General features: G+C 45.2%; 7 protein-coding genes across 7 annotated transcripts; 4 read left to right on the top strand and 3 right to left on the bottom strand.

Annotated features, from left to right (window-relative positions):
• Positions 1-308: 308 nt before the first annotated feature.
• BT62DRAFT_1013234 (uncharacterized protein) lies at positions 309-1,872 on the bottom strand (the record flags this gene model as incomplete). The annotated part of the gene is made up of 3 exons (XM_043178024.1): positions 309-1,223; positions 1,352-1,525; positions 1,771-1,872. 3 exons carry the CDS (start codon positions 1,870-1,872, stop codon positions 309-311), a joined length of 1,191 nt encoding a protein of 396 aa, XP_043033480.1.
• A 1,407-nt stretch (positions 1,873-3,279) lies between these two features.
• On the top strand, positions 3,280-3,866 carry BT62DRAFT_1013233 (uncharacterized protein; the record flags this gene model as incomplete). The annotated part of the gene is made up of 3 exons (XM_043178023.1): positions 3,280-3,522; positions 3,633-3,800; positions 3,855-3,866. The coding sequence occupies 3 exons, from the start codon at positions 3,280-3,282 to the stop codon at positions 3,864-3,866; spliced, it is 423 nt and encodes a 140-aa protein (XP_043033479.1).
• A 1,934-nt stretch (positions 3,867-5,800) lies between these two features.
• On the bottom strand, positions 5,801-7,404 carry BT62DRAFT_976423 (NAD(P)-binding protein; the record flags this gene model as incomplete). The annotated part of the gene is made up of 8 exons (XM_043189232.1): positions 5,801-6,170; positions 6,223-6,460; positions 6,508-6,516; positions 6,575-6,645; positions 6,700-6,881; positions 6,940-7,000; positions 7,052-7,139; positions 7,195-7,404. The coding sequence occupies 8 exons, from the start codon at positions 7,402-7,404 to the stop codon at positions 5,971-5,973; spliced, it is 1,059 nt and encodes a 352-aa protein (XP_043033478.1). The 3' UTR covers positions 5,801-5,970.
• A 2,446-nt stretch (positions 7,405-9,850) lies between these two features.
• Positions 9,851-10,448, top strand: BT62DRAFT_1081233 (uncharacterized protein). Its single transcript, XM_043179649.1, has 2 exons — positions 9,851-9,987; positions 10,042-10,448. Exon 2 carries the CDS (start codon positions 10,170-10,172, stop codon positions 10,434-10,436), a length of 267 nt encoding a protein of 88 aa, XP_043033477.1. The 5' UTR covers positions 9,851-9,987; positions 10,042-10,169; the 3' UTR covers positions 10,437-10,448.
• Positions 10,449-10,577: 129 nt separating this feature from the next.
• Positions 10,578-11,637, bottom strand: BT62DRAFT_649492 (uncharacterized protein). Its single transcript, XM_043181757.1, has one exon. The coding sequence runs from the start codon at positions 11,445-11,447 to the stop codon at positions 10,821-10,823; it is 627 nt and encodes a 208-aa protein (XP_043033476.1). The 5' UTR covers positions 11,448-11,637; the 3' UTR covers positions 10,578-10,820.
• Positions 11,638-12,109: 472 nt separating this feature from the next.
• Positions 12,110-13,071, top strand: BT62DRAFT_1081230 (uncharacterized protein). The gene is made up of 2 exons (XM_043179648.1): positions 12,110-12,162; positions 12,220-13,071. The coding sequence occupies exon 2, from the start codon at positions 12,271-12,273 to the stop codon at positions 12,622-12,624; it is 354 nt and encodes a 117-aa protein (XP_043033475.1). The 5' UTR covers positions 12,110-12,162; positions 12,220-12,270; the 3' UTR covers positions 12,625-13,071.
• On the top strand, positions 12,979-13,657 carry BT62DRAFT_1013228 (uncharacterized protein; the record flags this gene model as incomplete). Its single annotated transcript, XM_043178022.1, has 2 exons — positions 12,979-13,071; positions 13,139-13,657. The coding sequence occupies 2 exons, from the start codon at positions 12,979-12,981 to the stop codon at positions 13,655-13,657; spliced, it is 612 nt and encodes a 203-aa protein (XP_043033474.1).
• Between the last annotated feature and the right edge of the window lie 12,183 nt (positions 13,658-25,840).

The following is a 25,840-nucleotide window of genomic DNA, read 5'->3' as shown; positions in this document are numbered from 1 at the left end:
ATGGCTAGGTTTCTGTGTGCTCTTATTCTATTCTCAGTTACATGCTTACTAGACTGAAATGTGGTCCATGTATTCTCAATTTTTGCAATTTTACATGCCTGAACATGGAGAGGGCATGTCAACAGTACTATCATTTCTATGCACTACAATAGAAACATTGAATCCATCATCTTTCAACTCCCCCAGTCAATCATGTTCTTCTCTTCCAATGACAAAAGGCCCAGGCATAGCCCCTATCACCAGTGATGAAATCCTCATGCTTAAGCTTTGTCGAGATGAGATCATATCAACGAACACTTTATCGATCTTTATCCGGGCTTAAAATCAACAAACGGATCCTCAGTTGGTGCGGTGTCTACACGGATCGTGAACCGCTCCAGCCGTGGAATGAGAGGGCGCCGCGATGCATTCAAATTCGACATCTCCATGATCACATATTGCAGTTCATCCATTACTGACTGACTCCGTTCCCTCCATTCTATATGAAGCTCCCGGAGGCAGGAGGTCGAGGCTAGGATGTCAATAATGAACGAGGGTCCTATCATGTAATGCCCCGTATCGCAAAGGGACGGCCTGGCCAGTGAGCCACAGGATCTCTCGATGGGACGATGGAGAGCGATGGACCCCTTGTCCACATATGTACTGAAGCTCCGGTCGGCAATGTACAGATTGAAAGTCTCCAAGGAGGTCAAGGTTAACTTGTCATTTAATTCCGGTGCGCACACGGTCAACTCGCGAAGGGACGAGTTGAAAACGCCCGGCAGTGTTTCCCGAACCGACTCGGACGCGTATTTCGTCATGTCGAATGACCGAAGATTTGGGCTGTTCTGAATGAACTCGAGATAATAGCGGATGCTCCGCTCTGGGAGGAGATGACTACGAGGATTCCTGCCGCCAGTCTGTTTGAATTCAAGCAAGTTTGGAAAGGACGAAGAATGATTGGCGTGTTGGCTTCCTGTACTTCCAGGTGTAGCACTGTCAGCTTCGGAGCGTTTTCGAAGGCACCGAATATGACCTTGCAATCCTCCGCCCCCATCACTCGGATGTTCAAGTACGATAGGTTCGGAAACGTTCTGCCGATTGAACTTGGTCCAAAAAATAGTCCTATCCCTAGACGTAGGTAAACACGGTCCCAGCGATGGGATTGATCGACCAGAGATCTCAAAAGGCAGTGTAGCTCTTCGCACGGAGTGAAGGAGAATGATAACAGTCGGTTTTTTGTCCTGGAGAGAGCATGCTGGAACATTGCGACTCTACCCCCTTCATCGCCTTGTGGCCCGTGGAAGTGAATCACTATGTTGGCCCACAAGCGACCGTTGCGATCTGTGATTGCCCTCCATTGGCTACATACCCGACCTATCATCCAAGGGCCGTTCCTCAAGTCAAATGTGTCGTACGGATCCTCGGTTGCCAAAACCAAGATGTCGGTCAAAACTTCTACTGGAATGAAATGGATACGTGAAAGAGCTGAGACGCAGTCAGAGCATTCTTCATCGAGCCTGGTGTGTTCTTCATGAAGGAGTTTCTGTATGAGTTCAATGTCAGATAGGGAAACTTTGACTTATTTCAGTGCATCCTTGATGTCTTCCATCCCACTGTGCGCACTGGAGGATATAGGGGGCAGTGCTGCATTCTCCTTGGTTCGAGTTACGATGTCTGCAAACGTGAATCGACTTGCATAATTTTCGCATGCGATATTTCATTTGTTGGCCATGACTTGTTCTATATAAGGATTAGAGCCGGTTAGCGAAATTAGAGAAAAATCGGCACCGTCTGTGGTCTCCGTAATGTATTATTTGTCTGATATTCACCGGTTCCCAAAATACGCTTTAATCGCCAAGTGAGTGGTGCAAGGACTACGAGAGGAGCCATTGCCGATTCCCTCTCTTGGACCTAGCGATATGGTTCCACCATGACCTAAAATGCAAATAAGGGTATACAAATCTGCACATGCCCATCTTCTAATCATATACATGGAGGTCGATGACTCCTCTAGTTCATGAACATGAATACAGATGACATTGTTATGGATATCAATCCAGGCAACAGTCGAAGCTTCATCGTTATCATCGTTACAAGCCATTATGTCAAAAGGAAACTCTTGGGTCATAGCATCTATCGCACTATTCTAAGGTGCATTCGCAAGGTCCCTTCCTTGGACATGGGTTCATTGATCCCGACAGCATGTCAGACAATGAATGCAGCATGAGCACCTCCTCAGATTCATGTCACACAGAATGCATTAAAAGAAAACTCATGTCTGGGAATGAAAAGGTATAGGAACTAGTACAACTCGTGAAGAATCTTCTGAAAACATTAAGATGATGTTCTTCAATATTTACATACCTCAGATGAGGCCCATCCTTCATGAGCATTAGAGCAACAGCTGAACCATACCATAATTTCTCTCACTCCTGAGAACCAGTGAGGCTGACAGTGGTTGCATTCACTGCATTCAGATCATTGACACCTGGCTGTATTCTCTTCTTGCAGTACCAAATCTGAATTGGTGGATCAGCCCCACTGAACCTTCAACAGGCAAGCTCATGCCAACCAAAGATGTTGTCCAGCACCAGTATGCAGTTGGTTATATCCTCATAGTTTCCCTTTGGGAATATGAACATGAGAGAAACTGGTGTAGTAGCTGAGTCTTGCACCTCAATTTTGAGTTTGTGAAAATGGGAATGAGGTTCAGATATACTGTTTTGTTGGAATATCAGACCTCAAATACCACTTGGGCTGGGAGATATTCTTTCTTAGTTGATTCTTGGGTAATTGTCAATGTACCTATGGGGTAGATTTGGGACCTCATCAAAATCAAGTTGGAAGCACTGGATTTGTGAATTTCAGTAGTTCATTAGTAGGAAAATAATGGATGTGACATATGATGTCTACACATAACTGGGTGCACCATAATTCACCACACTCACATACCATGATGGCTTCACATGTATGAAATTTCTTTTTGCAGCCATGGCAGATGAATGCCATAGTTGAGATTCAAAAGGAGTAGTTTAACTGAGCAGGATCATCGATATGTGTCATTTACTGTAACATCCTGAATTTATATAGGTGGGCAAATAACTGTTCCACTTGATGAGGAATAGGGAGTGGATTGTTTGATCTTGATTTCAGACTTCAGACATACCATGTACTGAATACCTTGTTCTGGCACTTTCCAGTTCTCAGAATGGGGATGGTCTATGATGAAGACTTAGCACTGTCGCAAAAGTATTCATGATATTATTAAGATTGACAAACATGGGATTGTGCATGAAGATGTATGGGACCTGCAATACCTATGAAGCACAAAGCCCCTTTGATGCCCCCTTTCATGAAACATCCCCTCCAACATCTCCTTTGCTACTCCCCAGCCAGCGGTCCTCGCATAACCTACTACGGAAAGCCGCTGTAAACACCCCGCCGCCTCCGCCTCAGAAATCATCTAATCGACTGCAGACAAGGCCCCTGGAGAAGATTAGGCCTTTAGTGGACGATGTTTCTGACAAGTCATACTTTCTTGTATGAGAATCGAAACGGACCCGCCGTCTGCGGAGAATCACGAAACGATCCCTCTTCCTGGGATCACCGAAAGCTTTCAAGCTGAGATTTAATCTCTTGATCACGGCGAGTTTACCCTTGTGGAGCCAGCAGCGTCGTGCTCGAGGGTAGAGTCAACTGTGTTCCTAGTGATAGAGGATGGTGTGGTGATCAGGCATAAGCTCCTGAAGCCGTTCCCGCGGGAAAAGGGCCAGACGAAGCAACGGAAAAACGTCGTTCAGAGGGCGCTGGGCTGGGCAGTGAGATGCAATGTATGAGTCCTTAATCAGGACAGAACTGAGTCATGTTGACAGAACCAGGGCTAACGAAACGCAGAGTTCCGAAAACACAACTAACATTCCGTCGTTTAGCTATTACTCGGGCCAAGGGAGAAAATGTAATCATTCTCCTTTTACTAGTTTGTTTGATATTCTTCACGCTGGGACTCTGGCTCGGGTACATTTATCCACAGCGCGTTTATGGCTGGGCGATCTTTTCTTTGCGGTGTCTCATCTAAAATGCGGGATGATCCAACTTTATTTCCAGGCTGAATAGGAACCGGGAAATATGACCTCACATTCAAACGGGTGAGTATAAATATTCCTACGGTGAGCCTCTGTGTTTCGCGGACTGAGTATTCACGGGGAGAGGATCTAAGGTCAACCTAACGTACAGAGCAACAGCAAGCCGCTCGCTGTCTATGTACGTTGCATGGTGTAGAGCGAATTTCATCTAGTAATAAATATCACATGGGACCCCAGGAAACAGGCTCCTCTGCCTCGGAGATGCCTCTTATCGATAACAGGGGATAAAATTCAATTCCACAACAATCTCACCATGCATGGACATGGAGTCGAACCGCAAGTTTCTCCGGGACCGTACGGAACCAATTTTAGGTTAGACATGACCTACCATTGGTCCAGTGCATGGGCTGAGAGGATACATTGACATTATTGCTGCGCTGTTATGCATATCAACTCGCCCAATTTTTCACACATCATAAAATCGGGTATGTACCTACTACCTGGGCTTGAGCCTGAACAGTGAAAGAGTTAAGCAGAGAAGGGAACAAAAACCATCCACAATCTGCACGCCGAATGCCATGATACGGAGTCGAACCGTAATTCTCTCGATTGTTTTTACACCATTACCATCGGTTCATCAGTCTTAACCGGAAGCAAACCTGGTTGATACATCTGCAATTGGATGCAGTTGTGTACCGAGATGATGTACTTCTGGTGGATCTGGCCGCTGCAGGACAAAGATGAAATTTGGCGTGCTGTCCAGCCAGCCTTTTGGGACCTGTTCGATTCCCTTACAGCAGCGCAAAATCGGAAAGTCGTCTTTATTTCTATTGTGATTACCTTACTTTATTTCCTCGGTTTCTCCATCTTGTGTTTCCTCATATTTGACTAGAGAACCACTTTTATAAATTTTTTATATTTTTGGACACAGCGAGTTGCTCAGTTGTTTTAAATTGAGCTTCACCACCACAGATCCCGCGGCATGGGAAAAAAGCGAAAGTTTCCCTGATTCAACAAAATATAATGTGGTACCAACCGGTGGAGCCACATCTTCTGACCGGAGCCAAAAGAAAAAAAAGGAAAAAAGAAAAAAAAAACAACCAAATAAAGTATTAACAATGGCAGGAGATGCCCACTATGCCATCAACCTGACAATACTTTAGCAAGATCATCGATGTTTGGCTTGAGATTTCCTGTCTCATCTGGCAATCGTCCAACCCTCAAGCAACGAGGGTAAGCCATGACTCTAGAAAGAAAAAAAAAACATGAGCCTTATTTGTCAGATCTCCAGCAACCATCCAGGATGAAACACTCCGAGATCTCGACATGGGAATTTCCCGTTATTAAGTGGCTGAAATTTTTAACTTTTTCTCTCACTTTCGTTCTTCTTCGCCAAGGCCTTTTCCTATTCCGCCCCGGATGAAATCGGGGGTTGTGAACAGTGACACCACCATGAAGCTAACAAATGACTTATAGCAGAACGCACCCCAGCGCGTATAGCTCTACATGTCGGTCGTGCTCGAACGTGTGCTGGAGAATTTTAAACTCGTTTACATCACAAAGGATTTCCCGTCAATGTGCAGTACCAGAAGCCCCGCCGTGGCAAACAGCATTAGACAGGAATGTTGTTAACGAGACACGGGACCTCTTGATCATGCGCAACGTCAGGATCTCGAACCAATTTACTGTAATGTGGCAAAAAGTTCTCGCAATGGATAGAAAAGTGGGGCAGTCGTCCCTGCTACAACTCGGGCCCACAACAAATCATACTTTCTCCCGCCGCAGTGGCTAAGAGGTACTCGGAACTGCTATATGTTCGTCTGATATACGACATTCAAAGTCAACCAACTACATGGGGAAACATACAGCTGTTTCTCAGCCATATTTTCTTCTCGCTTTCACTATCTTACCATCCTCTCCTCTCAAAATCCGCCAAAGTGTCCCTTGCGGTCTCTTCCATCGTCCTAAGTTTCAGTCCAAAAATCTTCTTCTCCTTCGCAGTATCATAATACACAGCATGCTTGGCCCCCTTCCCGCCATCCGGAACACCTTTCGGAAGCGTGTGCGATGGTATGGGGCTCGGCGAGAGCGCGTTCGCTGTATCAACTGCACCACGCATCAGATAACACAAGACAAAAAAGAGAAAAAAGAAACAAACTCCAATCCTGCCATACGAACGGTCCCACAGATATAATGATCCGCTCATCTCCTGCAGCAGGGGTCTCCATGGCGCGCGTGTGGCCCTCCGCGAGATCGCGCACGTCTATCCAGCAGGATCCTTGGGTAGCGAGGAACTCGGGAGACCTGCCACCTGCATCGGCCTTGGCGACGGTGCTGTACCATACTCGAGCTGATTCGTTGAGGGAGTCTATGCTCGGGGAGTCGTGGATGAAAGGCTACAAAAGGGTCAGGGATGTTTGTCTTGAGTCCGCGGGGCACTTACGCCAAAGACCTGAAGGACCAAGGTATTTGAGCAAATGAGATAATACAAAACGAGATGAGGGGTGTACAAATGGAGGGTTAATAACGGCAAGATCCCACTGGATCTCATGTTTGTGCTTCTTGTAGAAGTCCCAGGCCGCTAAGGACAATTTTAAGGAATCAGATGAACGAACAGCACGAAAACTAAGCTTACCTCTCTCGGCCAAAGTCTTCGAAGCACGATATTTCGCTATTCCAGAGGCATCCTTGCCTTGCTCCCCGACTTCCTTGATAGATTGCTCGTTCCAGTCGACTTCGGAGAAAACCTTGGGCTCAGGCGATACGTGAAGAATAGCTGCGCATGATGAAGTTACAACGATACGTTGAACAGAGGAGCTACACATATTTTCTTTATTAAAGGCTAATCGTCGCGTGGATGCAAAGAAAGACCAACCCATTCTTGAGCGCACTAGCCAGCATTCCTACAGTGCCTTTCACTGCTGGTCCGATAAGTTCTATCCAGACACTGTAGGTAATATGTCGCGTAGAAAGCTAGTACATCATACCTTGAGGATCAACAGCCTTCAAGTGGAAGGGAGACGCCGTGTGAGCAATCGCGTCGACGCCCTTGACAGCCTCATCGAACGCGCCTTCCTACGAATCCACCCCGGTAAGCAGCCCGCCTAACACATATCGCACTACCACGCACTGTGGTGATATCCTCCACGACGACAACCTCAATCTTATCCCCGTATCCCTTGAATATGTCGAGTAGATGTCTCCCCTTCTCCGCCGAACGAACGGTGCCTCTCACAGAGTATCCTCGCTCCAGGAGAGTCCGAACAACCCAGATCGCGATGTATCCGTTCGCTCCAGACACAAGGACTTTCGCTGCAGATTTTCCTTGGATGGCGGGCATGGATGGGTGGTAAAGAAGTGCTTAGTGAGCAAGAACTTGCAATTAGTAACAAGCACGCTATCCCCGCGTTATGAAAATACCTAACGGAAAAAAAGTTCCCCGAGTTCCGATCAAGGCACGTGAACACGCCGGACCGAAGCGAGGACCCACATAAATATAGTCCTCCGCCTCTTCCAAAATTGCTCTGGAGGCCGTATAAAGCCAAAGATGTCACCCAACACGTACAGGAAAACACAAATATTTCCCTTCCTTTGCTGACATATATTTCAATATTTCGGTTTGATTTCTGCGCAGGATGCGTCCGAGTCAGCGAATCGACTGTGGTAGCGGAACCCTACGCAGCTTGATGTACATCCAATCAGGTTCTTTGAAGACACTGGATCAGGCGAGAATGAGACGTGTTTGATGCTGACCCACTCAGGTACTAAAGGATGGCTATAGCTTGTCGTCGATCGATTGAGAAGCGATATTAATTCTCTTTCTTAGGAAGAAAAACTAGTATACCATCCATATAATACTTCATTCCGGTATTTGGAGAACTATCCGGTGACACGTTGAGGCCAAGAATGAAGTCCAAAGCTATACTGGCCTTCAAAATGAACACTACAACGTACGGTAGTTTGGTTATAAGGACGTCCGGAATGATAGAAACAGTCTGTTCCTACCATTCAGACGCTTGAGCTCACTTACCTCCTTCGTTTATTCTACCCGGTAATAATAAACACACAAAAGGAATACATCCTTTGTAATGTCTTTCTTCGGAGAAATATTAAGCAACTCCCATCCGAAGCGTAATTTCGACCATCCCCAGACTTTGCCATTCTTGTCAATATTGTTACAAAACCTCTCACCTCGATCCAATCTATTTATCTTCTTGGATCTCCATTGTCCATAGTACGGAGCTAAAAGAGAAAAAAGCAATTCTGCAAAAAGAAAACCGCAACCACTGACGGTGATGTTTTCCTTCTGCCATTGTTCGTTTTCGTTCTTCAGTATGACCATCACACCCCGCAATGTGCCATGCGAGTCAGTGGACCTGAAAAAGACAATGGGGAGACGGCGTATGGCAGTTCGGTTGTGATGAAAACTCCTGTCGGGAAATACCAGACTCTCTAATCGCCTCGCCGGATGACCTTCTCTGTACCTGTGGTCTTGATTCAAATTCTGTAAGAAAATAGGGGATGAAACCGTATTCCAGACCATAGATTAGGGCTGTCTCAATATGCTTATATCCCACTTTTGATGACGCTCAGTGGATCTATTAATAAGAGAAACTCACCTGAATCATCGTCAAGATCCATTTCTTAGCGGCATTACACGCCTCGGCTGTGGACAGGCTACTAGAAGCGCTACCAGCACCTAGACACATGAATGTTACATCGCGCAAGGATATCGCACACAGACGTACCACATACCTACGATCGGTATCTTCGTGCCATTATTCAGCTCGACAAGTGGAATTGGAGACGTCGACGTCGATTGGGAGATTCTCCGTCGCCTGAGAATGCTGCCTTATATACTGTGAACCAGTGTAGCCCGATCACCAGTTTCGTTCATGGCATCCTGGGGGGAAATCCACGATTCTTAATTGAAAACTTGAAGAAATTTGTTGCGTCCGTGTACAAAAAGTATTTTGTGATTATAGGGATTCTCGAGCAAAAGAAGTCAAGAATAAGCAACAGTGGTATCACCGGTCTTGGCGTCGGGATTTCTTCACTCATGGACTTTGATAAGATGCCGAGAGACCATACTTGGTCCAAAGCGGAAATTCAACTGACTTGTCCGGCAGACGACAAATTCGCGTTTCGGAAATTCAAGCATAGAAATAATAATGTTTGACCGCAGCAAAATTTATCGAAATTTCTTCTGATGATACAGACGCCGATTTTGCCACGTTCAAGATTCCTAAATAAAACTTTATCCATTATCTGGCATGCATCTTGGTCAATTTCTGCTTGGTATGAAACAGCTGCTTACCAAGAAAGCCGGATCTATAATAACACACATTCAATTGACGCCAACAAATCAATCTGATCCTATTGGCAGTGACCCTCAGTCACGATCTGGGGCCGCTTCCCACAAGGGTCACACTCCACAAGCTTTACATTGTAATAGTCCTTTCTTTCGCCCTTCTACTATATTGACGCGTTTCCTTTCGATCTCTACCTAGCACACGGCTACGCGAACATTTTTCTTGTCTTATCTGTGCGCCACGGCCGTTAAAGCGGCGGTACTGACGCCGCCTTTCAATTGAAAGACAGATTCCTCGAAAGGCCCCACTCCGAACTTGCTCCTGCACGACATTTCCCTAACCCAGAAATGATCCTTTTCGTGCATAGCATGGATATGACCCCATCTAGGGAATATACAGCGAGCCTCGACCCTGGTGCACGTAACTGAATCCCTTACAGTCCATTCAATCACGTATCCCCTACTTATCTCGCAGGTATCCGCCGTTTCGACGGTCCCGATGAGAAGTTTAGCCGAACTAAGTGATCTCGGCACGAGAAATTCACACCGGGCGACATTATCACGTACCGTTGCGTGATGGGCTTCAAATGAGATATAAAAGGGAAGGCTGGTGTAGGCTTTATCTCTATCGTGTACCCTGCTCTCGCTCACTGCTCACCATCCCAGGGTCCCAACGGTAGTCTCTTCGAACGTCACAAACACTCATGGTTGTTTTAGTCTCTCCGTGACGTTTATGGCGGTGACCGACGCCATGAGTCGTGGCGGCCGCAAGGGTTATCGTTCATTCTCTGTGAATGCCTGAGTGGTTGGGTGGGCCAGTCCGTGTCATCTTTCAGGGTTCTGTTTCGTACTTCGGATGGTTCTGGTGTGCGATCCAAATGTTTATCGTTCTGGCTACCTCCCGCTCACAGTGTTGTATTCTGTGGTATTCCTGTATTTATTCATGTACGTGGGCACCGTATTTCTTCCCGTCCCGTATGCATTCCATAAAACTGCCGGTCTTCTTTCATTATCAAGCGAAGAGCATGTGGAAACTTCGAAGAAAGCCAATTTCGAGATAGAACAATACAGAGGATAAATAGTCGCCATATCATGCCTTGATAACTGAAATGATGGCTCGATGTTTTTAGCGTGATATGCCGTCATTTCGTTATCAAAGGATGCCATCGGACTCGCGTCTGAGTCGCTCGATCTGCAAATCTGTGAAATGACGAATGGGGGACTACGGACGTCCTATTATGGAGGCGACAGCGTACAAGTCGAATAAATAATATACTACAGTACGGTGCACCAATACACTTCTGTAACAACAGTAGTAGTGAAGCAAGGAGGAAGATGGGAATCGAAAGACAGTGATTGAAAGTGCAACAAAAACGACGTGAAGGGATGAACAATGATCAACTAAAAAATCGTGCGAACACCATGAGCACAACGGAAAGCAGAAATTATCTCAGACTTCTCAGATCATTGATGACATCCCTTATATCCGTTCTATTCCATTCCCCACTCCACACGTTCTTCCTCTCCTTCCTTCTAATGAACCCATCGGCGTGCTTGCCGGAACTAGAATTCTGGAGCTGTGGTGCTGTGGAAGGACGTTTGGGATGCCGAGAAGGAGCAGGGAAAGGCTGAAAGATGTGAAGAGCAGGCTCTTCTCGATGCTGTCGTCGACGGACTGTCTCGTAGTGCACCTTTCTCGGCACCAACTTGACCTGGACATTCACAGGTCTCGCTGAGAGGACCATCACTTCAGATTGCACCTTTTGTTCAACGATGGGTGCCGGTATGGGAATCCGGGTTGGACTACGATGGGAAAGGAGGCTACTGAGGATCCTCCGACGAATGCGATTGAGAGCAAAAAGAAAGGAACGCGGCTTTTCCGGGCGTGGGATGGGGGAACGGATGCGTGGGAAGTGAAGGGACTTGGACTGCCTAGCGCTCGAGGAGCGCAGGTCGAAGACAAGAGGTCGGTCCATGAACGGTAGATAGAATGGAGGCCAGTCGAAGAGAAAGACGGTATTTAAGCGAAAGGATGTTTGGCCGAAGGATAGAAGCGTATTTCCGCTGGACATGAATATTTTGGCTGCTGGGCAACAATCAGCTCGAAGATGGCATGGTGAATGATTTTGGCACTAGCGGGCGCCACCGATCTAATTGAAGATGGAGCACGTATTTCAAAGATCCGGTGGGCGAAGGCGAACCAGCTTCTCGTTCCAGGACATATGCCACAGACGAGTCGAAGGAGAAAGGCTGTATGAAAGTCGTAGAGGAATGGAAGTCTGATCAATAAGCACTTTTCAGATTTAGTATCAATGCATCATGCAGAAAATTTGCGTCTGGATTTGCTTCGAGTGTTTGACTATTCCTCGCAGAGACTGACTGCTGTAGTTCCAATGAATTATGACACTGAGGCAGGGTGAGTATGAAGATGAGATGAAATGTATATCAAACATCAGTAATGCCTTTGCCGCATTGCACTTGGCTTACCGCAGTTAGGCTGTTCAAGGGTGTGTGCGGTACATCGATTCAGTGCCACGAAGAGAATTGGAAGATCATAGCTAGGTTTCGGGCAAGCGGCCAGACCATATTTGTTTCCTTCCTTGCAAGTACTGCATGGTTGGCAGACTGGAAGGAGCAAGAAACGCGGAGTGCGGCCCGCTGCAATTATGACAGTCACATCACATGATTAAGGTCAAAGTGGTCCGGGTAACCTCAGCTCTCTGAGTCAGCATTTCCTTTATCCAATACTATCTGGGCCTCCTCTTTTTCGAAGGATTCAGATATAATGTGAGTATTTTTTTCTTCCACCTTGTATTACATGTTGACATTTCTTTTGCTGGGAAGGTTTAGCCTTTGTTCAATGTCCAAGGAGGACTTTATTTCCGCGATTGAACGATGACATTCTTTTGGAAATCTTTCTCCACTTGTATGCCGAAACACCCCCAAAATTCATATCCCAGATATCCGTACATCGCTCTGCAATTGTCACTCGTTTGCTCACACTGGCATGCGCTGTCGCTGTGCTCCTGTCGCCTTTGGACTAATATTGCACTCCTTCACTCAACCAAAGTGCCAAGGGACGGCGAACCTGGACCTTCCGACCGTGCTCATCATGAGATGATTCATGAAGAGACCATGAACATCTATGTACATCGTTCGCGGTGGCAGTTAATCAGCATTTTCGTATGCAAGAGCACAAAGCCTCCCCCATCGAAAGGTCCTCCTCCTCCTCCTCCTCCTCCCGATTGATTCTTCCCAGTCAGTGATAGGCAGATTCATCTGCTTTGCCAGGCTGTCGGATGGAAGGATATCAGTGTTTTAAGCTCGATTGTTTGGGGGGGAGCTAGACCGAAGTTTGTACCGTGTGTTGGATATAGGAGCCGAGTGTTTGAAGACGGTGGATACCATAGTCCTCCCAGGATATACAATGCTCTACCAGTCACCCACCTTTGCCCTTTGCATTCACTTCCAATTTCCGCAACATCCATCTTCACGGTGGTCGCTGTTGTCACAGCCTTGCAAACTTATCGCTCACCAATTTCCCTTTCAACAGAATCTGCTAATTAGCCATCTCTGGTCGCCTCAGTCACGGACAGATTATGAATGGTAGTATTCTCACGATACGACGCGCCCTTCTGCGTTTCCCGTACATTTGCGACCTTATACTCTAAATTGCATCTGCCGATCCCCGCGACTGTGACGTTCCACCAACGCTTTCTCTGTCTTTCCTGACTTCATTGACACTCTGCGTCGACTATTCCAGCCAGAGCAAGGTCAAGAACCACTTTTTCAATCTCTCTTTACTACATCTGTGTTTTTTTTAACCTTGAAATACGTCAACGACGTGATCCAGTACCCCTTCACCGCAGAGTCAGTGAGAGATTTCCTCATCGCATGCTTGCAGTCTCTTCCTTCATTCACGTCGGAAAAAGTTCAGATTCGGCGGTTGAGTCTCATCGACATTCTTTCTGCCGTCCCCAGGTTAACGTGCCTCGAGCTCTGGGACCCGGTGACAGGCAGCTTCATCCCGTATTGTCTTGTCTCTCAGGTGTTGGCCGCCCATATTGGGGCTAATCCCATGTTCCTCCCTGACCTTGAGGCAGTCGAGTTCATTTGGGAGAGGGAGTATACTGCGCACGAGCTAGAAAGGGCACTGATGGCAACGGTCGGGACGTGCAGCACGTATGGGAAGCTGAAAGACGTAGCTATTGGGAGGCTCAGGAAATACGAAGAATTGAGTGTCGATACAAATCATCGTCTGGCGGCTTTGAAGCGGGGTTAGCAGTAGCATTCCGTCAATGTCATGGTGGAATGATCGTGGCCCTTGCCCCTTGCTGTTTAGGATTGAGGAAGCCCGTCAGCTGAAGTATCAGTCCTCATCGGTCCAGACTTGTCTTCATAGCAACATGCTTCAAGTATGAGCACGAACTCTTGGTTTCATCCACTGACAGAATGTTGTTAACAATCGGGGAATTTGACATGTTTCATTTTTCTTTTACAAAGGAATAACTGTCGACGTCTGGTCACCGATCCAGTCAAAGCTACCCTCTCATGAGAACCGAAGGTTATAAACCTTGTACACTCCTTTCATGATGCTGTCAACATCCTCTTGGTGCAAGGCACCCTCCTTCCACACATTTCTCTCATCAATCTGTTAGGCTATAATACTCATCATCCTGGAGTGTGGTGGTTACCTACAAAAGTCTAGTTGTCTTGTTGTCAGGGTGTCACTACATGTCACAAGACAATAGTCTTGTGTTGACTAAGACTGTCCCATGGTCTTAAGCACTGGTCTAGATGCCCTGACTAAGTGTGAATAAAGGTAAAAGAAAAGAAAAGATAGAAAATCATAACATTACCCCCTCCTTAAGACCATCATTCTGATGGCTTAATTTAGAGATAATTTATATTTGTATATAGCCATGTCTGCATTCATTTGCTTCTCATTGACCTACTGGTTAGATTCCAGTCCATACCTCTTCCAACTGATGAGGTAATCTGTGGTTGTCATCATTCCCTCTCCTCTCACTTTGACTCATTGCATCTTGTGATTGAGGATTTGGTCAATCTCATAATGTTCCTCATTGTCAATAAGGTTAGGAGGCAGTGGTAGGAGTCATTCTTGGTTCAGGAAAGTGGAAATGATATATGAGGTTAACAGGGATTCATTGAAGGTGTCATGGATATGCTATGAGATAGAAAGTCAAAGCTTATATGCTGAAGCACTGATCTTTGATATGATGAGGAATGAGCCAGTCCACTTATCAGCCAGCTTCTATTTTGGGCATGAAAGATGAAGATTGATCATGTTGAGCCAGACCTTGTCATTAATAGCATAGTTATATGCTCCCCATCAGTGTTTGTCATATTGTGCCTTCATTGCAGCTGCAGCCTTTTTGAGTGCAGTTTGTGTTTCACCATGAATTTTTGCCATTTTGGTGGCAAAATCAAGAGAAGTGAGAGTGGTGGTGTGGAAATGGGTAGTGATGGCAATCTTAGGGTGTCATCCATGATTGATGAAAAAAAGAGTTTTCCCTGTGGCAGAGTGGACATGATTGTTGTGTTGGAAACTGATAAGTGCCAGCCATTCTGTCAGTTGTCCTGTCTATGGTTAATAAACATCTGCAGGTACTTTTCTAGTTCTTGGTTGATATGCTCTATTTGTCCATCCATCTGTGGGTGGTATGCAGTGGAGGCATTACTTCAAATCCCAAGAAGTTAGTATAAGTTGTCCAAGAATTTGGACATGAATTGTGGTCCTCAGTCTAAAATGACCACTTGTGGCATTCCATATTTAGAGTAGACCTCATCCCTGAGGATTTTGGCCCACCCTTCTAAGAATAGCTCAGTGGAGCAGGCCACTGGAATAATAGCCTTTGAGAACTGATCAACTATGATGATGATTACATCATAGCCATTGCAGTCAGGAAGACCAGTGATTATGTTGATGGAAATATGGATCTAGAGGGTCATCAGGATTTCATTTGGGTGTAGCAGTGCTGAACAGGCTCACATTGATGATTTGGTCCTCTGGCAAGTCTCACATCTCTTTACATACTTCCCAACATCTTACTCCAGTTTTGGCCACTATTACTCTTGCAATACTAACTCCTTTGTTTTGGAGATTCCTGAGTGCCCCACTATGGCATGGTCATGTGACAGGGCAATGATTTCTCCATGAAGCATGGGTGGTCAGGGAATATAAATGTGCCTATCATAGTAGAGTAGGTCCTCCTTTTTCATGATGCCTCTTTCATAGTTTAGTGACATTGCAATATCTTAGTCCCACAACCTGGGTTGTCATGTCACACTGCATATCTTAGTATGAATCTCCTCCTCAGTTGGTATTATCATGGCATAGAAATGTTCTGGTTTTAATAATACCACCTCTTTGTTGTCCTCCCCTCTCTGGTTATGATCAGCATGTTGGCTCAGTAGGTTTGCCTTCTTGTTTGTCACCTCTGCTTTGTGGTGCAGAGTGTAGTCATACTTAGTGAGTTCCATTACCCATTGGGCTTGTTGTTGATTCAGTTTTAGAGAGAGACAGGAATAGCATAGGTTCTGATGATTGGTTCAGACTTTGAATGTCTGTGTCACCCCAATCAGATAATGTCACTATTCTGCCAATGCCAACATGATGGCCAGTAGCTTCTTGTCATAGGTCTTATAGTTTCTCTCCATGACTGAGAGTGCCTTGGAGAGAAATGCTACTGGTTGCCACCTTCTCTTCTGCTTCTGTGAAAGTACAGCACTGGTGGCCCCCTTGCTCAAGTTGGCCTCTACTTTAAATCTTTCTTCCTGGAAAGGTATGGCCAGGACAACATTCTTGGTCAATCTCCTTTTCAGATCATCAAAGGCCATTTATTGGGAGGGTCTCCATGCTCATGGGGTGTTCCCAGTAAGCTGTGTCATAGGTTGGACAATCCTGCCATAGTCATGGATGAACTGTCAATAGAAATTAGAAAATCCAAGGAATGATTGAAACTTCTTTTTCTTGGTCAGTTCTGGCCATTCCATCACTTTGGCTATTTTAACTGGATCCATCCATATACTTTCTTTGCTGATAATGACTCTGAGGTATTCAGTTTTCAGCACTTCAAACTTGCACTTCTCAGCCTTGAGAAACAATTTGTGTTTTCTCATTAGCTTGAGCACCTGTCTTACCAACTGTCAATGTTCATTTTGATCCTTGGACATAATTAGTATATCATCCAGGTAAATTATTACCTTTCCAGTGGTGATTAAGTCCTTGAAGATATCATTCATCATCCATTGAAAGGTTGCTGGGAAGTTGGTAAGGCTGAGGAATATGACAGTTGGCTTGAAAAGTCCTCAGTTGGTAGAGAACACTGCTTTCCACTTGTCTCCCTCTTTAATCTGCATGTTGTTATACCCCCATCAGACATCAAGTTTTGTGTAGTATTGAATGCTCTGAAGTTTGTCCATCAGCTCCAAGATTAGTGATAGAGGGTATTGATTTGTGATAGTCATCTCATTTAGTTGGCAATAGTCCTATACTGGCTGGAGTTTACCATCCTTCTCTTTGATGAAGAAGAAAGGAGAGGCTATCAGAGACTTGGATGGCCAAATCTGCCTGCTGCTGAGATTCTCATCCAGAAATTTGTCCAGTTCTTGTTGTTTCTGATGTCTGAGAGGGTAAACCTGGCAGTCCAGGTTCATGTTTGCATTCAGTGTCAATTCAATGGCATGGTCTTGATAGTCACATGCCTACTCAGAGACCATTTCCTTGAACATCTTCTCCTTCTTCCCTTCATTTGCTCTGGCTGCCAATTTATTAGCATGATGGATCACTCTGGCATGCAGGGCTTTATCAGCATCAATGGCAAGGATGGTTTCACCATCCTCCATCTCTTCATCCCATTGGTCCTCTGAGTCCATGTCCAGCAGAGTGAAAAGAGTTTTTCTGCATTGGCACTAGATAAAGGTGATTCATCTGGTTTTCCAGTTGATGAGTGGGTTGTGATATATCAACCAGTCATGGCCAAGGAATAGCTCCTTTGTTTCTAGGTCAGTGACCACCAAGTTGATCCTTTCTGAATGGTCTCTGAATGTTAGATGAAGTTCTATGAATTCAGTGATCAATCTGGCTTGTTCTTTGTTCTGTTGGCATAATAGATGGGGATGAGAGTGATGGTGCCTTTTGTTGGGAGCCTGTGTTTGATAACAAAGACTCAGTTGATTGAACTCCTGGTGCATCCACTGTCAATCAGCATGGTGACTGTAAACATGGCTTGATTGGTGCAAGTGTGTATCTGCACCTTGGTTGTCAGGTCCTGACCATAAGCCTTTTGTCATTGGATAAACTTCTTTAGCCCTCACAGTTCATCTAGCCATTCCAGAGCTTTCTCCTGCCCTGCATTCTGTATTTCTTTTATCAATTCATCATCCACCTCACTGACCTGGGTTCAATGGATCCAGGTTTGTAAAGTTGCTTCAGCCTCCTCTCTGGTCTGGGCTTTGCTGATGGCCCACCAGGTCCATTCAGTTTCAAATGGTTTCAGCCAGCCAGTGGGGGTCTCTCCTTCTGTTCAGCCTATAGGCAGTTGAGTCTTGGGTTTTTGTGATTCTTTGAGTGTGGGAGTAGTCAGGGAAACTCAGGGTATATTCAAATGTGTGTAAATAGCAGTATCTACATAAGGCATATGAGTCTGACCCATGGCTACTATTGACACACCATTAAGTTCTTTGGCTGACCAAGTGGAATCACTCACTCATTGGCTCTGTCTTTTACCTCTTTCATCTTGGTATCTGTGCCTAAGTCCTTCAGTCCCTCTGCTTCTTTCTGCAGTTCTGTGATTTGCACCTGTATGTCTTCTTGGGTTTGCTTCTTCCTCAGACAGTCTCTAGACATATGCCCCTTCTGCCCACAGTTGAAACACTTGCTCTCCTTCTTGAGCTGATCTATGTCCATCAGCTTCTCACTCTCTGTATATGTCATTCCAGTCTCTTTCTTCTGTGTGGTGTAGGAGGAGGTGGTGGCAGTGCTGGATTTTGCTGGAGTACTACTGGTGGACTTTCCATTGGACATCAGAGTTGTTTTCTTCTGGTCAATCATAATCCCAGCACTGGCTGCCTTCTGCTGCAGTCTTTTCTTGTTCATTTCTGTGATCCTGGCCTTCCATATGTCATATCCTTTCAGGATATTAGCACTGATATTGGAGATCATGCTGATGTAAGATAGGGGCATCACAATTTTGAGGTACTCAACCATTCATCCATCATCATCAATGCTCTCTCATACTCCAGCCAGTGTTCCTAGTCATTCTAGTTTGTCAAAGTATTCACTGGTGATCTTATCACCCATGCAAAGTTTCTTCATTTTGTTCTTGTGCACTTCTTGAACTGTAGAGTTAATAAACTTGTCTTGGACCATTTGTTTAAAGATGGCCCAAGATGAATACTAGTAGTGTTGGCAGGTGGTGGAGTGGAGGGTTGGAGCAATAAGGATCCACCAATGCTTTGCCTTGCTTTTAAAGTATGATGTGGCAAAGGTGACCTTGTTCATGTTGGCATCTAGGTAGGCCATATAGACCTCAAAGTATTATTCACAGTTGATAAGAAAGTGATAAATATCATCAGATGCACCCTTGAAGGGTCAGGGGATTCAGACAATATCTGGTTTGCACTGTAGCATAGCAGCATTCTGGGGAAGGGCATCCATCAGATTAGAGTACTTGTCAAATGATGGCCATTTCTATTCTGCTGGAGGGCCTGGAAGTGAATGTAGATCTGTCATTGGCAACAGGACTTCCTTCAGATGAGGCTTCCTTCTGCACTATCCTCTCATTTCATATAGTAAATCTGAGCCATGTGGCTTCTGAGTCATTTCCTTCAGTGTTCTTGTCTGCTGGTGCCTGTTCTGCTCTGATGAATAACCAGCTTTATTGGCTGGTCAAAGGATTTTAGAATCCAATAGGCCACAGGGGTTCTTAGCACCTAGATTGTATGGCCTATACCATTGCTTCTTGGTTGGCCATAGTACTTTATGAAGGCCTGCTGCTGATAGTTTGAGTGGATAAAGTGGTGTACTTGGCATGTTTCAGTGGCACTGGTGGAGTGTTAGGCATGGGTCAGATCTTATACTAGTAGGATGGTAATTTCTTTAACTGATCCTTGGGATGTGTCCTGTTATAAATATAGATTGCATAGTCAGTAGCTATATACTGTAATAAATGTCCTTTTTCTTCATTGTCTGCATTTGAATACCTCCTGCTTAGCAGAGTCATCAGCCAGCTAATTTTCTTTCATAATAAGCTCATCCCCTCTTGGTACAGTCTTTTGAATTCCTGCTGCTGGCTGCAGTTGATTTCTTCTTTGAGTGCTTCTTGGTCTGATTCACCATACTGTAGCTATGGGTCAATTTCTGCTGGGACATCCTTCTCATCCTCATCTGTCCCTTCCTCCTTCTTATCCTTCTCACTGTCCTCAGGAAAGTCAGTGGGTGGGTTGTAAATGGATGGTTCAGGAGCTTGGATCATTACAGGAGAGCTCTCTGTTGGTTCAGAATTCTAGTCCCTCCACTGGTGGTTTGAGTAGTAGGCTGTTGATGAGGTCAGGAAGGCCTGACCCTTCCAGCTCTCTAGTTCCTCTCTCACTCTCTTTCTCTCTCCATTCTCATGCTATATCAGCAGAAGTCTCTGTAGAAGTCATCATTGAGAAAGAGAGCATTGATAATGTCACCCTCTCATTGTCATGCCTCCTCTGGTCATGATCTGCTCTATGACTGAAGAGGTCAGCCTTCTTGTTCATCATCCCTGCTTTGTGGTGTAGTGTGTAGAGATATTGGCTTAACTCCATTACTCAGCAAGTGTTATGATTTTTCACTTTTTTCACTTTTTTCACCCCTATCTTGTGCTTAGTGAGAGCATCTACACAGGTGCCTAAGACCATGGGACTAGCTTAGTCAGCACAACAAGCCTAGTCAGTCATTGTCTTTCACTGTGATATGGTTGTCCAATGATGCACAATTGCATGAATAAAAGATATCATGATGCTCAAGAACAACAAGCACAATAGCACTCAAACATATAATAAGTAGCAGTATTTATAGAAGACACAGACTGTAGTATATAAGAAAGCTTGCTCTCACTGGTAAACCCCAGCTTTGAGCTAAAGTTTATCTTCATACTATTTTATCCTTGAGCCAATCCTAAGGCCTTGATGCATAATGACTAATAGTCACAAAAGTGAACCCTGATGCTCCACTCAAAGTGTGAAGTGATGTCAGTTTATCATGTGTCTATAGTCATGTGCAACTTGAGTCTAACAATTAGCTCAAAGCTGCTCCTTCCCTTTCCTTATGCATGATTAGTGTAAAGGAAACTGAATGCCTTTGATCAATATCAATCTATCAGACCCTAGCTTTACCCATGAGTTCTTTGAACTTCTAGCTTCCATTATCAGAACCTTGTTAGGCTTATTGGTGATCATACAGCTGTACTGTAGACACTAATCAGTTACTGCCTGGGCTATCAGATACTATCAGGAGTTTCAATATATCTGACAAATCCTATAAAACATAACCTCCAACCTCTCACTACATGACATCTCTAAATCCCAAAGAATATCCCACCAGCCTCTGACAAGCCCCTTACCAGAAGCTGGACCTAGCAGCCTGCATCAAGGGGACATTCAGGAAGAAAGACAAGAATCTCTCTGATGACTAAGCAGAGACTGTGACAATTGCCTTGCAGGATTCTGAAACCCATAGGTCCTGCCCCCAATCTCTGACCATGAAGATGAGGACCTTCCTGCAGGTTTCTTTGAGCAGTCTCCATCCTCTAACCCTTCCTCCATCTCTTGAACCCATGGAATTGCTGACCATGCCAGAGACTTCCTTGAGGCCATTAGAGTGGCTCAAAGATCCCAACATAACTCTTCAGATCTCCCACCTCCCTATGTCACTCCTGCATGAAGTCTCATCTCAACCCAACACTCTGTCAGGACCAGCAGCAGGATGAGGAGAATGTCTGACCAAAGACTTGATAACAAACAAAGGGAATGAGAAGCTCAGGATGACATCATTCACTGATATTTCCTCATCTGGGATCTCAATGTCCTGTTTAACTATAGCACAGCAGTACTACAGGAGGAGCAGCAGGTCTGAAGCCCACACCTGTCTGACATTATCAATTTCATCTAAGCAGAAGCCCAGTGAGAGACAGAAGAAGAAGAGTGAGACTAACAGCACTGACAACAGCAGCAAGAGGCTGAGGCAGCTCCCCTTGAGAGTGGCTCCCTGGGATAGTATGGGCTCCATTCAGAGCTCTCACTCTCTTCCCCCATCTTCTGGAAACCTAGCACCAGCAATGGGCATGACCCATAGACAGACAGCCCCTGAGAGATCCTCTCCACTGATGAAGCAAGGAGAAGGGGGGACAACAGGATCTCTCCTCCTGGGCAGGCTGATTTCCACCCTGCCAGTCCCAAAACCCTCAAATATCCTCCTCTCTGATACACCCCCAGCACTGATACTGCCCTTGAGGATGACAAGTCTGTCCTCAGGCACCATAGGTGTTGAGTATCTCTCAATGCCCATGTCTCCACCCATGCCCTCTGAGGCTTTCTTAGAAGTAGAGTCACTCAACAATTCCTCAATGAGCAACTCTATGGAAACTTCTGCATCTATAGCAAGAGAGTGAAGGTCATGTGAGCAGCAGGAGGAAACCAGTATAACAATGAGATTGGAAGCCATCTCTGAGCAGAGTATACCACTACACCAGCCCCTGCTCCCTTGAGCCCCACTGCTGGGCCCAGCACACAGTCAGAACAGCAGGTCATAAGTGACAGTCTGACCCTCTGAGGGTGAGGAGAGTTTCTTTGACCAGCCTATCATGTCTCTCATTGAGGATGAGGAGAACAAGAACCAACTGGATGAGGAAGATGAGGACAGCAGGAGTAGTAATCTATCCCATGGGATCACCAGAGACCTTGGCTACTTTTATCCTGAAGATACAGACAAAGAAGCCCTGAAGGAAGAAATATGAAGGAATAGAGAGCAAGAGTTTGAGGAGTTGTACTAGAGAGGGGTAACATACCTATGGCATGATGATAACTGGTTATTGACCTTCATGGGTAGACTATATATCAATGAACCAACTGAATGACAGGAGATCCTTAGACATGCTGCAACAACATATGTGGCAGAAGGGTATAATTGACAGCACTCAGAAGATCAGCTTGGCAAACTACCAGCCTATCAGTCCCCAGCAAAAGTCTGACCAATGCCTTGGTCACCACCTATCACTCCAAAGTGAGCTGCATACACAGCCCCCTCTATTCAGAGCCAATATTCATACTCCATCCTCTTGGTACAAACATTGGCAACATGGCTCACCAAGACTCACACACAGCCCAAACCCCCCCTTACTGATTACCATAACCCATGGATGGGGGTTGGCAGCTGATTACTAGCTGCTCAGCCTCCACCAGACAAAGCCACTGGGAGCAGCTCTAGTAAAGAATCAGTCTGGGACAATCCAGAAGCAGTTCAATTAGGATTCACTGTATGAGATGGGGTAATCATGTGAAAGGAAGCCACCCCTCAGAGCAGCTCTGTTGCAGATGATAACTCTCTACATTTGTTTCCAGGACCACCAACTGAGTAGTGACATCCACCCTTTGAAGAATAGCTGAACCCAATGAGACCATTACCAGAGAATGCCACAGTACTGCAATGCAAACCAGACTTATTCTGAAAGCCCTGACCATTCAAGAGGGCCTTGAATGATATCAACTGATTTCTGGTCAACTGCAAACAATATTTCGAGGTATATACTGGTTACCTTGAAACTAACATGAATCAGATAGTATTTGCAGCCTTTTATCTCAAGGACAAGATGAAAATCTGGTGGATTCTGATCTCACCCAACTTCTCATCAACCACAAGAGAGCATTATCAGTACCCCTCTTGGCCAGTATTCAAACAGATGCTAAATGACAAGTTCATTGATCCAGCCATACAGAAGGTGCACAAACAAAAGATCAAGGACTGGAAGATGAGAGATAAGGTGGCAACTGATTATTTTGACAAGTTGGAATGACTTGCCAAGTTAGCAGGAATATGAGATAATATAGCAGATGATGGAAGAATGGTTGAGGCCCTCAAGAGAGAAACCCCATTCTCTTACATTATGATGATTGTGGCCATCAGGATCAAGCAACTGATTCCAAAGGAGTATGATGAATGGAAAGAATAAATTATTGAAATGTATAAGGAACAACAGTGGCAGAAGGCAGAATAAAACACTTTACAAGATTACTGGAAGCTGAACCAGTCATCTCCTGGTAAAAACATCAGCATGACCAATACTGTCAAATCAGGATCCTCAACAGCCAGCCCATCCTACTTGGCCCAGAATATAGGCACTAGGACTACATATACCAGAGCAGAAAAGCCAATGAATATCAATCAGCTTAAAAAGGAGGGGAAGTGCTTCAACTGCAATCAGAAGGGCCATATGTTGAAGGACTGCCCAAAGAAGAAGCAAACTAGAGAAGATATCTGGGCTCAGATCACCAAACTCCAGACAGAAGAGGAAGGCCTGGGCCCTGACATGAAGAAAGAGAAGGTAAAAGATAGGGCTGACCAATGAGTGATTCCACTGGATCAGCTGAAAGACTTCATAGTGTGCAATCCATAGCTGCTGGACAGACTAATAGTATTTCTGTAGTTACTCATATGCCTAAATTATATGTGCATTCGAATATACCCAAAACTATTACTTTGCACACCCAAGAATGACAAACAAAGAAAACTCAAGTGCTCACAGGCTGAACAGGGGGAGAGACCCCCAAGGTATGGCTCAAACCTTTTGATACCAAACAGATGTGGAGAGCCATATGAGAGGTGCCAACAGAAGAAGCAGCAAAGGCTGTGCTCAAAAACTGGATACACAAGGCTTGAGCTGAGAAAGTCATTGATGAAATGGTTAGAGAGATAAAAGAAGCAGAAAGATGCCAAGCCCTGGAATGGCTTGACAAACTTCATGGACCTTAACAATATGTCTCCTGATCCAAAGCTACAGAAAGAGACCTTACAATCAAAGCCCAAATAGAGACACTCATCAACCAAGCTGCCCACTCAGTAATAACATTAATTGACAGTGGCTGCACCAGCAGTTTAATAAACCAAGCTTTTGTCAACAAGCACCAACTCTCTACATGAGCCACTGCTGCTCCTATTCCTGTCTATAATGTAGATGGGACTAAAAACCAAGCTGATTTGATCACAGAGTTTGTTGAAGTTTGACTCACCATCAGAGATCATTCTGAATGAATTGACCTCATGGTAACTGACCCAGGAACCAAAGAAGTGTTCCTAGGCCATGATTGGCTAATCAGGCACAACCCACTAGTCAATTGGAAGGCTGAGAAAGTGACATTTGCCTGATGCAAGTGCTGGAAAATCCCCTTTGAGTTGCCTGATGAGGATCCTGATGATAAATGGGATGAAGAGATGGAGGACAGCAAGACTATTCTTACCATTGACATACAGCAGGCCCTGCATGTATGAGTCATACATCATGCCAATGACTTAGCAGCAAAGATGGTGGCAGACAGAGAAGAAAAAACATTTGAGGAAATGGTACCTGAGTGGGCTCAGGACTATAGGAACCCATTTGAAAAGGAAAGCTTCAATGAACTCCCAGAGCTGAAACCATAGGATCATGCTATCGAACTAATTCTGAATGCTAATGCTAATCTAGATTGGAAGACTTACCCTCTAGGCAATAACAAGCAGCAAGAGCTGGACAAGTTCCTCAATGAGAATTTATCCAGTGGATGCATTTGACCATTGAAGTCACCAATGGCCTCACCCTTCTTCTCCATCAAAAAGAAGGATGGGAAGCTCCAACTGATACAGGATTATCAGAAGCTCAATGAAATGACAATCAAAAATTGCTATCTGCTTCTGCTAATCTCAGAGTTAATGGATAAGCTCTGAGGGGCCAAGTACTACACCAAACTTGATGTTCAGTGGAGGTATAACAATGTCTGAATCAGGGAGGGGGATGAATGGAAGGCCACATTTCAGACCAACCAAGGGCTATTTGAGCCCACCATCATGTTTTTCAGATTGACCAACTCTCCTGCCACTTTCCAGTGGATGATGAATGATATATTTAAAGATCTCATTGCTACTGGAAAGGTCACCATCTACCTGGATGATATCCTGATCATGTCCAAGATGAAGAAGGAACATCAAAGCCTAGTCTGCCAGGTACTTGCCCTAATGAGAAAACATAAATTGTTTCTCAAGGCTGAAAAGTGTGAATTTGAGGTACTCAAGACCAAATACCTCAGAGTCATAATCAGTGAAGAGAGCATCCAGATGTACTCCATCAAAGTGGCCAGAGTAGTTGAGTGGCTGGAGCCAACCAAGAAGAAGGAGCTCCAATCCTTCTTGGGGTTCACCAACTTTTACTGATGGTTCATATGAGAC

This window comes from Guyanagaster necrorhizus (genome assembly GCF_019112545.1).
Source record: "Guyanagaster necrorhizus MCA 3950 unplaced genomic scaffold BT62scaffold_57, whole genome shotgun sequence".
In the NCBI taxonomy this organism is placed as follows: Eukaryota; Fungi; Basidiomycota; class Agaricomycetes; order Agaricales; family Physalacriaceae; genus Guyanagaster; species Guyanagaster necrorhizus.
The sequence above is the reverse complement of the archived record's forward strand: the minus strand, read 5'-3'. Positions and strand labels throughout refer to the sequence as shown.

Bases quoted from the DNA above. Each gene is read 5' to 3' on its own strand.
- BT62DRAFT_1081233 (XM_043179649.1), top strand. From the start codon at position 10,170: ATGCCTGAGTGGTTGGGTGGGCCAGTCCGTGTCATCTTTCAGGGTTCT.
- BT62DRAFT_649492 (XM_043181757.1), bottom strand. From the start codon at position 11,447: ATGTCCAGCGGAAATACGCTTCTATCCTTCGGCCAAACATCCTTTCGC.
- BT62DRAFT_1081230 (XM_043179648.1), top strand. From the start codon at position 12,271: ATGACATTCTTTTGGAAATCTTTCTCCACTTGTATGCCGAAACACCCC.